This window comes from Amblyomma mixtum, chromosome 5 (genome assembly GCF_055824585.1).
Source record: "Amblyomma mixtum isolate Tamu chromosome 5, ASM5582458v1, whole genome shotgun sequence".
NCBI classification, from domain to species: Eukaryota; Metazoa; Arthropoda; class Arachnida; order Ixodida; family Ixodidae; genus Amblyomma; species Amblyomma mixtum.
Window position 1 is genome coordinate 170,395,451 of NC_143016.1, and position 17,149 is coordinate 170,412,599.

The 17,149-nt window shown below is 50.0% G+C and overlaps 1 protein-coding gene across 4 annotated transcripts in view; it reads left to right on the plus strand.

The window, feature by feature from the left end:
- Window positions 1–17,149, plus strand: part of Nipped-A (Transcription-associated protein Nipped-A) — a 170,124-nt gene that overhangs the window by 108,425 nt on the left and 44,550 nt on the right. For all 4 annotated transcript variants that reach the window (XM_089546329.1, XM_089546330.1, XM_089546331.1 and 1 more), the window contains 9 exons: window positions 2,877–3,227; window positions 4,562–4,855; window positions 5,629–5,892; window positions 7,107–7,388; window positions 10,163–10,306; window positions 11,394–11,779; window positions 13,414–13,549; window positions 13,857–14,048; window positions 15,223–15,438. In XM_089546329.1, the coding sequence (XP_089402455.1) occupies window positions 2,877–3,227; window positions 4,562–4,855; window positions 5,629–5,892; window positions 7,107–7,388; window positions 10,163–10,306; window positions 11,394–11,779; window positions 13,414–13,549; window positions 13,857–14,048; window positions 15,223–15,438 (2,265 nt within the window). The remainder of the gene's footprint in view (window positions 1–2,876; window positions 3,228–4,561; window positions 4,856–5,628; window positions 5,893–7,106; window positions 7,389–10,162; window positions 10,307–11,393; window positions 11,780–13,413; window positions 13,550–13,856; window positions 14,049–15,222; window positions 15,439–17,149) is intronic.

Below are 17,149 nucleotides of genomic sequence, written 5' to 3' on the forward strand. Positions count from 1 at the left end.
TACGACATGTGCCGACATCCAGAGCAGTGCAGTCGGGAGGAAGTGTCAGAACTGGTTCATCTGGCAGCTTATTTTCTTGAATTCTCAAACTTTGAAATATACTTCTAAAATATTCACTGGTTTTTGAATATTGCTACAGTCGAACCTCGTTATAGCGAACACGGATACAGCGAATTATCGGATATAACGAAGTGAAAGAAAAGTTTGGTTGGACATGCTTTGTTTCTATGGGAGTTCTATCTGTATAACGAAACGAAAAATTCACAATTCAACACTGTATCGGTTATAACAAAGCAGTTTTTGTATTCACGGGGCTCAAAATGCGCAAACAAGTAGGAAAAAAATTTCAAAACACGCTAAGTTTTGATCTTTTGAATTGCCCACACCTAAAATGTGTTTGAATCACCCGCGCTTCCGCACGCCACACCATCTAGGGAGAGCAAATGAATCTAGCATGTGACTGACACGTGATCAAACCAACGCCCGTGCTCCCCGGCCACCGTGCTGCCACGATTGCCGACTCGCGCACTATCTCTATGATCTCTGCAGTCCATTCTGTAGACACTGTCGTGGAATGCGTCGTAACATACAGCAGTTTCACCTGAAACGAAGATAAAGATATTCAGGGCGGTTGACAGCGGGCGCAAGGAAAAGTCATTGCGCGCGGACTTCGGTGTTGTGCCTAGCACTCTATCAACCATCTGGAGCGCAAGGCAGAAGATTGCAAACGTCCACTCTGCAGGCGTTGTGAAGAATGACAGCAAGAGTGTAAGGCTTTGTCACCACCAGGACGTTGAAGATGCTTTGTTTGCATGGTTCAGGGACGTTATAGCGCCTAACCTGCCTGTGTCTGGTGCCGTCCTTCAAATGAAGGCGAGAAGTCTGACTTGCGTCTGAGGCCACAATGACTTTCATGCAAGCAGTGGCTGGCTGCAGCGATTTAATGACCGCCATCGGATTGTTTGCCACGTCTTGTCTGGCGAAGAAGCAGCCGTTGGCGCCGAGAACTGCGAGAAGTAGGCAGAAAGCTTCTGCCTGCAATTGGAAGGCAAGCGGACAATTTCGGCGAGACGACATGGCGTCAACTGGCGGTTCCGAACGTTACGTTCGAGGAATTCTTCTGTGCAGATGACAACTTGGCTGTGGCGCCCGAACTGACCGACCAAGAAATTGTTGATCAGGTGGTTTCTACAGATGATGATAGAAACAGCGATGCATGTGAAGATGGCGAAGTGCGATCTCTCAGCAGTGCCGAGGCCGCTGACTCGGGAACCTACCTGTGGCCAAATCAGCTGACATCGGGAAAGCGCTGCTCTGTGTTGATTTCGTCAAGAAATTTCCCCTGTCAAATAGTGTGAAGTGCCGCCAAACAAAGATTACGTCGTTTTTTAAATAAATTAGTTTTTGCACCTGGCCAGCATCCTGATTTGTGAGTTCGCTCTTGCGGGAATTTGACTGTATACTTTTATAACGAATATTGGATATAACGAACGAATTTCCGCGCAAAATGTGACTTCGTTATAACGAGGTTGGACTGTATTTGCTTCGAAGCCCGAATTGAAGATCACATTCAGTGTTTGAAACGTTCAAATATCCACGTAACCCTAGTGAGCACAACAACATTTCCACCAAACATGTTCCACCAGACACCAAAAATTGGTTCAGTGGCCAGTTTTTGCTCCAGGAAGTCTGGGACCAAATATACTGCACAAAATCTATGCACTCCAATTTTTAGTTGCTATTAGCTTTAGCCATTGCAATGAAAAGGAAGGTAGTATGTTTATCGTGTAGAAGTGGAAGCAATGCAATATATATCAAGTAGCAAGTTTGAGCTTAATTTAGAGGAAAGAGTGGACTGGTGCAGGGAATGTTTATGCATGGAACAGACAGAATGGTCACTGACAAAGGAGTACAGTAGTGGACCGATTTTTCGGACTCCAATAATTTGGACCTGCGTGATATTTCGGACTTCGCTAAGGAACTGTTGCGCACCTCATAGGAACGTGTACATATTTACGGCCGATATTTCGCACTTTGTGGAGTCTAGAAGTTTGAATTTTCGGCCTAATATAGACGCGAGCGGGCATTGCTGTCGCAACCAACCCATTCCCCATGCTGTTCCCTGCCAGCGTGAAAGGCGCCATCTTGGATTTAAATGGAATCGGCAGGCGCAATCAGACTGGCTTGGATAGGCTTGTCTGTTTGTTCTCCATCGTTGCCATTCGAGATAATGGGATGCTCTCCGTTGCCATCAAGGTGGCCTACAAAAGAGCACGCGGTCGCATTGAAAATGGAACAGTGGGACAGCTGCGGCATCCGCTGCGGCTTGGACGACGCCCACCGCAGTGTGGGGCAGCAAACATGGTAGAGGTGGGGACTGCATTCAGAGGTGCTCGCTTCCACTTGCGCCTTCTCATGGGTTACTCATAGTTTGCCTCGTGGTCTTCGCGTGCGTCATTGCCCCATAAAAACTTGCGCAGCGCAGAGAGTGCTTTCATTAGCGGCATGACTGCGGCCGCGTCTCACTGTCTGGTATCATGATGCGATGGGTGCAGACATGACAAAAGCATGGCTATGGCTCAGAGGCTAATATTATCGCTTGCAGGTGGAACATGGGGAGCGGTGATTTTCGCGATTTTAAAAGGCGGTTTTTCGCAGAAAAGTTTATTTTTTTTAAGTTAATTTTTCAAAACACTGTGCGATTATTCGGATGTTTTTTGAGTTTCGCCGGCTGCAAAAAATCGGTCGGTGACTGTAGTGTAGAATGGTGTTGAAATTGATGCAAATGCTTTTGCAGACACAAGTGCCATACTCTGCATGAGTCGGCGTTGCCAACCTTTATACCTTACATCTGTGCCCGCTCTGGTTCATCGCAGGTGGTGTTTGATGGGCTGACGTCCTACGAGAAGTCAGCTGCCGCCCCGCCCTCCTCTCTGTTCGGCTGCCTCATGATCCTGAAGGCAGCGTGCGTCAACCACCCTTGCTACATTGACCGGCTCATCACGCCCTTCATGCACGTGCTGCAGAAGATGGCCCGCGAGCACCTCTCCCCCTCCAGCGCCATGGGGGTGGCCGCAGGCCAGGAGTCGAGCTCCATGGGCACCGAGCTGCTCATCCTGAGCCTGGACCTGGTGAAGAACCGGGTGGGCGTCATGGGCCAGGAGATGCGCAAGGCCTTCATCGGTGCCATCCTGGTCGGCCTCATCGAGAAGTCTCCTGACGTCAAGGTGGGGGTCGGCGAGGTGGGGGTCGGGGCCACAGCTGCCATGGGCGGGAGGAAATAAGCAGTAGTTTGATTTCTTGCGCTATCTATTGTACCTAATTTTTAAAATTTGTCTTTTTAAAGTAAAAGAATTTATATCAAGAAGCAATATTTTTGACCACAGTAATGCCCCTGTCACACTAGCAAATTTAATGTCATTCGAAACTAATGGCATTCGATGCATCAAATGTCATTTGGTCTCTTTCGGTGATACACGGAAAAAAAATAACCTCATTCAAAAATGATGGCATTGTCAATCAGTGAAAAAAAAATAGTACAACTGAAAGTCATCAATGTGCGTAAAAGATGTTTGAAATTGTTGTGCAGTGTTTCAAAAGCGGGTGAGAACATTTGTGTGCAGTATTATAAGCTTAAAATATTATTTCCGGCCATTCTGCACCACTTTAGCCATCAAAAGCCAAGCTAAGTACAAAGTCAGCCACAAATCCGATAAATGTAAACAAACAAAATGGCTGACATGGCGGTGCACGGAGCATGGGAATGACTTCCAAAAGGTGAACTGCTCAATTACGTCTTGAAGTACTTTCGGGCTTAACGAACATGGCACGTCAACCAGCAAGAAACACGCAACCCGAAATGACAGACGGTCACGGGAAAGACCTTGCCTCACGCTTGGCCGCTGCTGTTGGCTGCTGCTGAGACCGAGCTATCCACGAAAGCCTCTAGTGTGAACAGATTCGCACCAACAGTAACTTTTTTTAGCAGAACTAAATAAATACAGTTCCCAAGTTTGGCAGTGTACACATTATTTTTTTGCGTCACTTGTTTCTGCAGCGTATCTGGTGTCCAGAGTACGCATCCGGTTCAAGATCGAATGCGAATGAATTCCCGTAACTCATTCGATGGCAAATGCAATTCAAACCTAATGACATTGCATGTTCCCGTGTGGCAGTCGATCAGTGGCATTAGGTGCTAATGTCATTCAATTAGAATTACATTAAATTTGCTAGTGTGACAGCTGCCGCTGTGGCTCAGTGGTTATGGTGCTCTGCTGCTGACCCGAAAGACGCAGGTTCGATCCCGGCCACGGTGGTCGAATTTCAATGAGGGCGAAATTCTAGAGGCCCGTGTACTGTGCGATGTCGGTGAACGTTAAAGAACCCCAGGTGGTCGAAATTTCCGGAGCCCTCCACTACGGCGTCTCTCATAGCCTGAGTCGCTTTGGGACGTTAAACCCCATAAAACCAAACCAAAACTAAACTAGTGTGACAGGGGTATAAGAAAAGCGGGGCTTAACTGGGTGGGGCACCCTTGTGGGTGTGCGTCCGACCTGTGCAGGTGCTGCGGGCCATCACCAAGATGGTGGAGGACTGGGTGAAGAGCAAGTCTCCGTTTGCGGTGAACCAGTCGCCCACGCTGCGCGAGAAGTCCATCCTGCTGGTGAAGATGATGCAGTTCATGGAGAAGCGGTTCCCCGACGAGCTGGAGCTCAACGGCCAGTTCCTGGAGCTGGTGAACCACGTGTACCGGGATGAGACCCTCAAGGGCACCGAGCTGACCTCCAAGCTGGAGCCAGCCTTCATGGCTGGACTGCGCTGCGTCCAGCCCACCATCCGGGCCAAGTTCTTCGAGGTGCGCTCCCACTGCACTTGCCGTCTGTGGTGGCTTCAGAGTTGTGCTCTCCTATGAGAATGAAACAGACCCAGCCCTGCCCTTATGTGAATACCAAAAGTTCACACAAAATCCCAAAGTTTTTCATTGCAGGCAGAAATAGTGTAAGCATGATCTCAGTGTCCTTTTTAAGAGTCAGCCGAAGTATGAAGTATGGGACATACTTTTGACGCATACATAGAAAGTTTGGTGGACAGATGAGATTAAGAAGTTTGTGGGGCTACGGTAGCCGCCGTTAGTAATGCGTTAATGCCTCTTAGTAATGCGTTAGCATTAAAAGGGTCTACGTAAGTGGAAATGGCGACCACCGTGACATGCGTTACCTTGTGACGTCATCACAACCTGTCCACCAAATTGTGAGCAAACTGCCCACTGGCTATAACGGGCTTGCGTGGCAAGTGACAGTTCAGTTAATGATTGGTCGCGAGAGGTTCCATGGGAATAGGAGCCCTTTTGCATAAGCTCCATCGGTGGCCGTGTTTGAAACAACCCCCTGCTGGGGCAGTAACGCGGTGCTTAACACCACTGCACCAGGAGTGGAATGAGCACTCTCGGTGATCTGTGAATGTAAAGCAGAGATTAACCAATTCCGCATATGTGGGCATTAGCTACAACAGAACCAGCAGCAACAGAAAATGGTAACGCATTCAGACGATCCACCGAGGATCGCCCAAGAGCTTTGTTCCCATGGAGCCCTTCACAGGTGCCTTCTCTCTCCTCCTGGCTGACGACAGGTGCTGGACAGCAGCCTGCGGCGTCGGCTGCACGAGCGGCTCCTGTTCATCGTGTGCTCCCAGAACTGGGAGACCATTGGCCCCCACTTCTGGATCAAGCAGTGCATCGAGCTGGTGCTGGGCACAGCCGTCTCCAATGCTCCCCTGCGCAGTGGGCAGACGGTGACCCTGCTGCCCGCGGCCACGGCGGGTCTGCAGTCCCTCGAGGACCTGGCCACCACCTGCCCCACCACGGCACTCAAGGAGGAGCCCACCGACACTGAGGTGAGGGCGCATTCGACGCTGGCAGCACCAACACATTCACTGCTGCATTCGCAGCCTTTCGTACTGTGCTTTTTTCTCTTGCATGGGTGAGGGATGTCATGAATTTTCTCTCGAAGGCACTTATCCCCTGTCACTCCTGCCGTGATTGAAGATTAACGCTCTGATCATCGCCTGAGCAGGTCCAGACCTTATACTCCGTTTCATACATAGCAGGCAATGCTGCGGAGGTTGCTGAAGTAGTGCGTCCGGGAAAGCATATTACTCTGCCAAGTATCATTCGTTCTTTTCGAAACTCTGGTCAGTGTTTGGGCGAAAACAAAGTGCGGTGTAAAACGATACGGTAGCATTGAAAATCACGGTCGAAGCTCTGAGGCGCTCAGTGTTCATGCTCTCCGGCCGTAATTTTCACGGAGAGTGAACTACTTTTTGGATGCGGACTGAGTAGGAGCGATTCACCCTACCAACCGCATATCATACCGCCACGTGTACTTTTATGCGTAGCATATTGCAATCACTCAGTTCATCCCTTGGGCGTGGCCGGGCAGCCACCAAACCACGTGACATGACGTCACGACAGCCGGAGGAAAAACCGTAGGTAAAGATGATGGCGATTCTTGGTGAGAATTGCAAACACAGTAAACATTAAAAAAAAGAAAGAAAAAACGGCTGAGCATGGTGGCGGTTGCAACCGCCCCGTTTCAAAGGGGGCGCTCCTATCCATCCATCTATCCATCCATACGTCATGGAGGAAAAGCTGCTGAGAAAATCGAGTGCCGCCAAGCAATACCTCGCAATACGGGTCATGGGACGAAAATGTGGCATAAGGTGAAGAGAAGTCCAGGAGGTGCCAGTCGCGGCACGTACGATTCGTCGCAACGAAATGTGTTTGTGTTCGCTTTGGTTTTATGGCGAACTACTTTTTGCGCGCGGACTTAGCTTGCGTGAACAGTCTCGCTAGCTTTGGCAGTGTCGCCTGCTATGTATGAAACGGAGTATAGGCATTGTGGCACTGCAGAAATGATAATTTAAAAATGATGTTGAGCATTTTGCATTTTTGTTTTTCATAAGCTACTTTCATTGTCTAAAGCATGTTCTGAGTATTCACTAGGATGTCGCCATTCTGGAGTGTGACTTTGCCGTCTAAAAGTAGTGCCCACGGTTTCCCGAGGCAGCAACAGAGCCTGCCCTTATCATTGCTGTCTGCCCCCACCCAGGAGGAGATCGACATTGAGCTCCCCTCGGCGGCCGTTGGGGAGGAGCGCTCCCTGCTGGAGGGGGCGGGCACCACGAATGGGGGGGCGGGCCGGGCGCGCCAGAACCTGCAGCAGCTGGTGCAGCGCCAGGGCCGCTTCCTGGAGGGGGTGCGAGAGCTGCGCCTGGGGGCCTTCCTGTCGGCCACCGTGCAGCTGTGCCACCTGGACACCCCCCTGGCACAGCACCTGTGGCAGCAGCTGATGCCCCGCCTCTGGAAGGTGCTCAACGACCGGCAGCAGGGGGTGAGTCTGGGGCCACCTACCCCCAAATCTGCGGACACGACCCAGTTGGAAAGAAAGCATCGAGCGATTTAAAGGGCCACGTGCGCGGATTCTTGTCTCATCAGGAGAATACCCGAGTAATTTGCGATTCGCTGATGACATTGCCTTGCTAAGCCACTCAGGACATGAACTGCAAAGCATGATCAGTGAGTTCGACAGGCAGAGCAGAACGGTGGGGCTAAGAATTAACATGCACAAAACCAAAGTAATGATCAACTGCCTAGCAAGGGAACAGCAGTTCGCCATTGGTAGCGAGGTGCTGGAAGTATTAGGAGAATATGTCTACTTAGGGCAGGTAGTGACCGCAGATCCGGATCATGAGAGGGAAATAAGAATGGGGTGGAGCGCAATGGCAGGTTCTCTCAGATCGTGAATGGCAGTTTACCAATATCCCTCAAGAGAAAAGTATACAGCAGCTGGGGATCGAAGGCAACTTTTCTACTTTTCGACTTAGAGTGATGAAATTTGGTAGACTGGTTTAAAACAGCATCAAACAATCAATTATAAAGTTTCACGATGACAGCTTCAGTAGGTTCCCTTTTATCATTGTTTATATGCTGTCCCCATATTGCTTGCTTGTGGAAAGCCTAGCATGACAAAAAAAAAAACAGGCTACAGGTCTGTAAATGCTTTTAATATGTAGTAAGAAGTGTGGTGTAAATCAAGACTCTCTAAAATTTCTCTGCTCTTTTTTTCAAAAGACACAATATGCACCTTCTTTTATGTTTAGAATGTATCGTGCTCTAATTACATGTGAGCCTAAAGAGTAAATCTGAGACTGTCTTGAAGCAGACCACGTTTCAGTGATCACAACAAAACAAACGGGGTAAAAATCCATGCAACCATTGCTGTGCTACGCTTTCCACGAGCAAGGTATGAAGCTCAAAACAAACTTTCGAGAAAACAAGCCTGAAAGTTCTCAGCTAGCACACACTATTTGCAGATGCCGACAAATATATTTATTTGGAGCGCTTAACATTTATTTTTGGGTTAAATATTTCAGTACAACATAGAAACAGTGTTGGAGATGCCAAAAACTGTACTTTTCAAAAATCGACTTTTTTCATGATTTTTGCAATCTGGTCCCCACATCCCCCCTTAAGTTAAGGACAACGCAGTGAGCTATGGAAATAAAATGATAGGTGTAACGTTAAGAGATCGGAAGCGGGCAGTGTGGGTGAGAGAACGAATGCGCATTAATGATATCCTAGTTGAAATCAAGAGGAAGAAGTGGGCTTGGGCAGGGCACGTAATGCGAAGGCACGATAACCGCTGGTCGTTAAGGGTAACGGAGTGGATTCCAAGAGAAGGCAAGCGTAGCAGGGGGCGGCAGAAAGTTAGGTGTGCAGATTAAGAAGTTTGCGAGGATACGGTGGCTGCAACTGGCGAAGGGCAGGGTTAATTGGAGGGACATGGGAGAGAGAGGCCTTTGCCCTGCAGTGGGCGCAGTCAGGCTGATGATGATGATCTTGCTGAAAATTCCTAGTTGTGACGTTGAGACGGAAAAGTTGTTTTTTGGGGGGGGACAAGGGTCTTTGCAGCCGAAAATTGGTAAAAAAAATTATAATGTTTATTTTTTTCATTTTCGCGGTCCTGAGGTCATTGCCATGCTATATACGAATTTTCATTTAAACTGCCTAATTCATGCATTATAGCGTTCCAAAGATGTGACACTGTACACGCAGCCCTTTAAATTGAGGTCTAATAGCACTGAAATTTGATTGCCTGCAGTTCGAGAAATGCGCGCTCCGCCGGCATCATTTTGGTTTCGTTTCACAGGTCGGGATTTAGGCTATTCCTGTACTCTAGTTGGCAACCTTGAGCAAGCCCTGGAAGTGGTAAACAAAGAAACAAAATTCTACAAAATGCGTGCTGGTGTTGGTTTTCCAAATTACATGACTAAAATGGCGACTTTTTGTTGGTTGGCGGCGTCAATCGCAGCCCGGTTCCATTTTGAGTTGGTCGCACCGTCCCACTGCCATGGCTAAGTGAGGTTCGTCAGGCGCCAAGTGCAAAATAACAAGGGAGTAGTTGCTCATTTACTTCCACCCGAGTGCAGCCATACGGCTACAAAGGAAAGCTATGCAGCTTTCTGAGAAACTTCGTAGTTCAAAAGAACCTGGTCCTTGTTTCGAACCCGGGACCACCGCTTCACCGGAGCAGTCGCTCTACCAATTGAGCTAACTGGGATGGCAAGCTTATGGTAGGGCAAGAGCGAATTGATCAATAACTCGAAGTGGGAATAGTGTTGGTCAAATGTTTAGGGGAATCCCCCAAGGTGGAGTAGGTTTGTAATAAGGGAGTAATTACTCATTGACTTCCAGCTTACCGGGCTAACTGGGTTAATTCAGCTAACCAGGATGGCAAGCTTATGGAAGTGGGAACAGTGTTGTCAATGTTTAGGGAAATCCCCAAGGTGGAGTATGGCTGTGTATGGCTGCGCTCGGGTGGATGTCATTGAGTAATTGCTCCCTTGTTACAAGTCTACTCCAGCAACTCTATCACGGAGGGATTCTACTGTAGGTGCATCAGGATGGCTCATGTAACATTTTCATTAACGATAAGGCAGCACCAAAAGCTAGACAACAGGCACAGCACTGTGTTTTTCTGTGTCCTGCCTTTGTTGAGCTGTGTGCACTGGTTTACGTTTTGTGGCGTGTCCATGGGTGTAGACGGTTGTGCAGGTGTGCACATTCCTCTTCTTCACCCCTCACTTTTCATGTGTCTGTGTGCAGGCCCTTGCTGGGGAGCTGGTGCCCTTCCTGTGCAGTGGCAGCCACGTGGTGCAGAAGGACTGCCACCCCAACGCCATCGGCACCTTCGTGGAGTCCCTGGCCCAGTGCAGCCCCCCAGTGCCCATCAAGCCTGCACTCATCAAGGTGGCCGCTGTTTCTTTTTCTTTTTGTTGTATGCAACTGTTGGGCGAGGGGAAGGGGGCATCACAGAACGATCCCACACTACCTACTAGGAATCTGTTAAAATGGCCTAGTGGGAAATTATGTTTCATATAATTGGTTTCATTTCCATTATCACTGGAGGAAAGCATATTTTGTCCAGTGCATGTTTTATTTACAGGCAGCCTTTCACCCTTTCTTTTGGGCCTTCTCCTATTCCTTTCCACCCCTGAGAGTGTAGGGTGGACAAAAAATTCTGAGGGTGCAAAAATTGGTTTTTGAGGAAAGGAAAGGGCGCAGTAGTTCTCACATCTGGACACCTTAGTGGACACCTCAACCACACCTTAAACCATGCAATTGAAGGTGTATATGTGGTGGTTTCCGACCCCCCCAACTTGACTAAAACTTGTAAGCTCTATGCAAAGAGAAGTGCTATGACGCCACTTGCAAGGCTGCACAAAGAATGGTTGGTCAAACTTTTGGTGCGAATGTGGAAATGCTCCCACCTCATTCCGGTCAGTCAGTGATACCATTGCTGGGATTTCATCCACACCTTCATGGATTAGGGGGAGGGGATTGGTGTGATGTCTCATACAGCGTTGTCATGTGACTTGGTATGATGTTGACTCTATTTTCTGCAGACACATTTTCTGCAGACACATATGAATACACACTGGCAGAGACAGGCTTGCAGAAATGGCATTGAATGTATGATGTCTGCTTAGCTGATGCAGTTGTATCAGTGTGTTAGGGAGTGTGAACAACAAAAAAGTCCCAAGTTTTAGCAATCAACTTCAATAAACAAGCTTAGGAAGATGTGGTAAGAAGTTTTAAACAAGCATAGAGTTGACTAGGTATTGGGCCAATAGATTCCTTTTACTGATAGAATACGACAAGAATGAACAATAGAACCCACCAATTTGAAACCTGCATTCTTGCGGGTGTTGTTTTCATGCCCAATAAGTGTTTGTTGTCTTAGCAAATGCTGGAGTGCCCCTTGGGCATTCTTGCCGTGTGGTGTGTGAGGATGCCCCGAGTCCCCCTGTCAACCTCCTTCCCTGTTGCTGTGCAGTACCTGGGCCGCTCGCACAACCTGTGGCACCGTGCCTGCCTGCTGCTGGAGCAGGCGGCCCTGGCCGGTCGTGGAGGGGGGGCAGGGGCCTGCTCCTCCTCCTCGGGTGCCAGCGTGCGGGGGGGTGTCCCAGAGGAGGCCGGGGCAGCCGAGGACGCCCTGGCTGAGCTGTACTCGCTGCTGCGTGAGGAGGACCTGCTGGGGGGGCTGTGGCAGCGGCGGGCGCGCCACCCAGAGACTCCGCTGGCCCTGGCCCTGGAACAGCAGGGCTGCTTTGAGCAGGCACAGGCTGCCCTGGAGGCGGCCATGGCCCGTGTGCCCCGGCACGAGTCGGCCTCCAGTCTGCTGCAGAGCGAGTGCCGCCTCTGGGAGGAGCACTGGCTCAGGTGGGGTGCTCCACTCTTTCGGGGAAGAGCAGGGGTTCCAGAGCTGCCCACACTTAAATGGCTTCTGGTGGTCTGAAAGGCATGATCATAAGCACTTTCTGCATCATTTATGGGAATTTTTTCTCCTTGAGATGTACCCCGCCGCGGTGGCTCAGTGGTTACGGCGCTGGGCTGCTGACTGGAAAGACGCGGGTTCGATCCCGACCGCGGCGGCCGAATTTTGATGAAGGCGAAGTTCTAGAGGCCCGTGTGCTGTGCGATGTGAGTGCACGTTAAAGAACCCCAGGTGGTCGAAATTTCCGGAGCCCTGCACCACGGCGTCCCTCATAGCCTGAGTTGCTTCGGGACTTTAAAACCCCCATAAACCAAACCAAACCTAAACCATCACCTGAAGATGTTCAGTTTGCTGATTTTAAGCTCATGCAGGCACTTCAATGGCTGTTCTGTTCCCTACTTTCATTTTGAGCACAGCAGTGCCCTAGTGGTCTCAGCATTGACCTTGCATGCAGGAGGTGTGTGGTGTACTAGTGTAGGGTAGCCAACCTGAACACCTGGTTAACCTCCCTGCCTTTCCTCTCTCCTTCTCCCCTCAATCCCCAGTGACACGTGGTACCCACCAGAGACACAGTGGCCACAAGCTGTCCCCAGGCCTGGCCTCCTTTGGGGTGTAGTGCTTGGGAAACGGGTATTGGGCCCCACCATGAGTAGACGAAAATCATTTTGTGCCGTACCGTTCTTTGACCATACATGCCCTTGTGTCGTAAAAGTTCATCACCATCTGCTTTCTTTTCGCCATCAAAGTGGTGGAAGGGAGTGTGCTTTCTATGCCACTGGGTGTGAATGTATGCTCTCTCTTAGCAGGATATTTTTGTGTAATGTTCCCTGGCCATTCATTCCTACTAGGCCCGTCATGTCTTTGCGATGTTTTCATATTGCCTTAGGGCGTGCTTATACCAGCAAGTCGTGGACTTCACTTGTTTTGATCAGTTTGTCATGCTTACGGGCACCAGATAAGTTGTGAGTGACTGTAGCAGGTCAAACAAAACTGGTCACATGATTCCACAACTCACCAGTGTTAGCATACTTTCACTCTTGTTGTGAGCCCGGCAGGGGGAACGGCAGCTGCCTCAGTGGCCAATGTGCAGTGGCCTTTGCTTACTGTCTTGTACAGCCGGCCACATCTTTAGCTGGCGTGCGTGATGGCTGCGTTTTCCGTGCTCCTGCCCCTTATGACAGAGCAAACTTGCGAAAATATCAACTCTAAGCACAGGCTCACTAAGCCCGTGCTTAATAAGGAGATTTCCGAAAGTTTGCTTCGTCGTAAAGAGCAGGAGCGCAGAAAAAGCGGCCATAACGCACGCCAGCTAAAGATGTGGCCGGCTGTACTTTCCAAATTATTGTCAAGACAGTAGGGAGGTTGCTGCTTGAAGATCTTGTGCAAGCCTTAAGTCAGAAGGCTGGCAAACAGGAACCACAAAACGCTAACACTTGAGTGGAACTGCGTAGCTACTCTAGTCACAAAACACTCCCTTGGGGCTCTTCACCCTCAGTCAGGGAGGAGTGGGGAGGTTGGTTGTGAGTGTAACAAGCTTGTTGAGTGCGCCTCCCAGAAAGGTCTCTCACCCTGCTGCCAGGTGCTGCAAGGAGCTGAACCAGTGGGAGCTGGTGCTGGAGTACGGCAGCTCCAAGAGTGCTGCCAACCCCCACCTGGTGCTGGAGAGTGCGTGGCGTGTGCCCAACTGGCCCCTCATGAAGGAGGCCCTGTCACAGGTGAGGGGCTTTTTTTTTTCTTCCTTCTATGGGTCAAGAGCAACCATATGGGCAACCTAGAGGTGTTGCACAATCTGAGGAGGAGGAAACTGGCTATTTTAGTTTGTCTGCTTTCACTGGAATTTTCTACATTCATGGTGACCTTATCTGGAATGAAAATTAGCAGGGCCCACCTAAAAATTTAGTTTTGTTGAGGCAGATCTCTTGGAAAGTTGATAGGGTGTTCCTTTTTGGTGTATCAGGTGTGTGTGTGTGTGTGCCCAAGCAGTGGTGGCATTCCTGTTTGCGCTGTGTGTCCCCCCCTCAGGTGGAGCTGAGCTGCCCCAAGGAGCAGGCGTGGCGGGTGAACCTGTACCGGGGCTACATCGCCATCTGCCACCCGGACGAGCAGCACCTGTCCCTGGTGGAGCGCGTGGTCGAGGTCATCACGGGGCAGTGCATCCGCGAGTGGCGCCGCCTGCCCCACGTGGTCTCCCACGTGCACGTGCCCCTGCTCCAGGTTAGGGTGGAGCCTAGTAGCCACGAAAGCTGCCCCTGTGGAAGTTGACTCGAGAAATTTGGCAAAAGTTCTATCTTCTAGTCTCAGTTGGCTAACGTAACGCCTTGGATTGGCTGTGGGAAGTTGTAAGTCAAGGTGTATGTGCTGCACCAAGTGTAGCTGCTTGATGCCTGTTGCCGTTGTTCTTCCGTGGTTGGTGCGAAATCGATTGTGGCGCATATGCTGGCAGCAATTGACTCAGCTTGGCTCAGACCTCAGTTCAGCCCCGCCTTGGGAGCCCGGTGTGAAATTCGGCAAGCAGGCTTTTTCGCATATCATAGCTGACCAAAACGCAGCTTCAGAGCTCATGCTAGAAGAACTGTGAAGGTGACAGGGCAAGTGCCATGGGTGATGGGTGCGAATGTTAAGTATATGTGGCATATTGTGGAAGCGTCACACTAAAAACCATGCGCTTTTGCGTTGTGATTGTTTGATGCGGGTAGTCGGATATCTTGGTTCTCATCCCGTGTCATATGTTGGAGAGCCCACTTCAAGCCTATCAGCGTCCTAATGTGGCTGATCCAGGCAATACAGCTGAGGAGAGAGCTGTTTGTATTCGATCACTGCCAAATATTAGAGAAAAAATTTTACAATATTCAAAAATTCTTGAATACGAAATTCTTGAATATGAACCAAATAACAAACGTATTCACTTCATTTGAAGGCAGAAGCCTTTAATGCCTCATTGTTGTAAGCAGGAGTTGTCGACAGAAATGTCACGCTTTTCAATTGGTGGAAATGGTCGTGATGTCACAGTGCGCGAATTTCAAACACTGCCAATTGTACTTTGGCTAGTAACCATGCAACCAGTTAACGGGATGATATAGTGGTGCTCCAAGGAAGTGGGATTGAGTTTGATTAATTAGTTAATTAACCTTTATAGTCAGACCACATAAATAAATAAAACTGTGTAGGAAATTGGTTCAGTGGGGGAATCAAACTGGGTCTCCGGAGTGCGAGACAAGCATGCCAACCACTCCGCCTTGCCAGCTCGATGGTTTGGAATGAACAAAGGCGCGTCTAGTGAAATAGGCGTCTTCTTTCACTCCCATCTTGTCAATATATTGACAATGCTTTCCATAATGGCCTGCTGTGTAGCACAATGCCTCACAGTGCAGCTGTTTCCTCGCCCCAGGCGGCCCAGCAGATCATGGAGCTGCAGGAGGCGGCCCAGATCCACCAGGGGCTGCAGCCAGCAGCTGCCGCTGCCGCAGCCGTGGGCCGCCCCGCACCCCCCAGCCTGTACGACATGCGCGCCATTGTCAAGACGTGGCGCAACCGCCTGCCCGTGCTGAGCGATGACCTCTCCCACTGGAGCGACATCTTCACCTGGCGACAGCACCACTACCAGGTGGGCACTGCACTGTTCCTACTCTGAACTGGAAGTGGGAAGCTGGCTCTTATCTATTGGTAGACAGAACATCTCCAGTGTTCTTTCTCACGTTGTCTTTTTGCCCCTTAGGCCAGTAGGATGCCTAAGGATGCCTACGTGAGTAGGATGCAATTCTAGAGGCTCGTGTACTGTGCGATGTCAGTGCACGTTAAAGAACCCCAGGTGGTCGAAATTTCCGGAGCCCTCCACTACGGCGTCTCTCATAGCCTTAGTTGCTTTGGGACGTTAAACCCCATAAACCAAACCCAAACCAGCCAGTAGGATGCACAGAACAAACTTGGCACTCATTGTTCTCATAGGGCTTTGCAAGGCTGTGGCAGCAGGTTGTCATGACCAGATTGAAAGGGCAGCAAGCCCCAAGCACATGGCACTGTTAGCACAGTCAACGTTGCCATTTTTTGGGCTGACTTTGCCCGCACTACGGAGTACAGTAGAATCTCGATAAACGGAAATCGGTTAAACGGAACTACCGCTTAAACGGAACAAACGCCTCGCGATTGGTTGGTTTTGTATTAAGCCAATGTAAAAAAAATCTCGTTAATCGGAACTCAAATTTTGCGACCACCGCGTTAACGGAACCGAAAAACTCTGAACCGCAACTAGTTGGACAAGCGCAGTGCCATCGCGGTACGCATCAATGCTCCCCTCCTCCTCCTCCCCGCGTCACCTCTCCGGTTTCAGTCTCCGGCGGTTTCCGGTTTGCTCGTACACTGCCCTCCGCATCGCTCGCTCGTGTTCACGGCGGTTGTGTTCAGTTAGGCCTAAGCCCTAGAGCTTTTGTTCGGTCCGATGGCAGCGCAAAAACGACCGCACAATGCACTTGCGTTGGAAAGGAAGATGGAGATCATCAACGACTTCGAGAGTGGTCGCTTCACGAAAACGGCGCTAGCGACGAAGTACGCCGTCCCCAAAAGCAGCCTAACAAGAATTCTTCAGGACTAGGACAAGCTGCGGGAGGCGTTCGAGACGTCACGCTTTGGTCCTCAAAGAAAACGACTGCGAGCGGCTGACCACGAAGACTTGGAGAAATGCCTGGTGCTTTGGCTGCGCAGAGCCCGCAGTGAAAACATCCCAATCAGCGGGCCACTAATTCGTGCAAAAGCGGAAGAATTTGTTCTTCACCTCGGCATCGAGGGTTTCTCGTGCAGCGAGGGGTGGCTGACCCGGTTTAAAGAGCGCAATGGACTGGTGTTTCGTGCTGTTTCAGGGGAAGCTGCCGCTGCTGACGCGACGGCATGCGGAGACTGGCGAGAAAGACGGCTGCCCGAGATTCTGGAGGAATACGATCCAGAGAACATCTACAATGTAGATGAGACTGCACTCTTTTACAAGTTGCTCCCCTCAAAATCGCTATCATTTAGAGGAGAGAAATGCACCGGAGGGAAACTGAGCAAGGACAGGCTGACCGTCCTTATTGGTGCCAACATGACGGGCAGCGATAAGTTGAAGCCGCTAGTGATCGGCAAATCGAAGCATCCTCGTTGCTTCAAAAACGTCGCAACCTTGCCCGTTTCATACCAGGCCAATGGCAAGGCGTGGATGACGCAAGCCATTTTTAGTGAGTGGATTTATCGCGAGGATGCGCGCTTCTCTCGCAACAAGCGGAAAGTTTTGTTCCTGGTGGATAACTGCCCTGGACACGGAACTGTGCCAGGTTTGAAGTCCATAC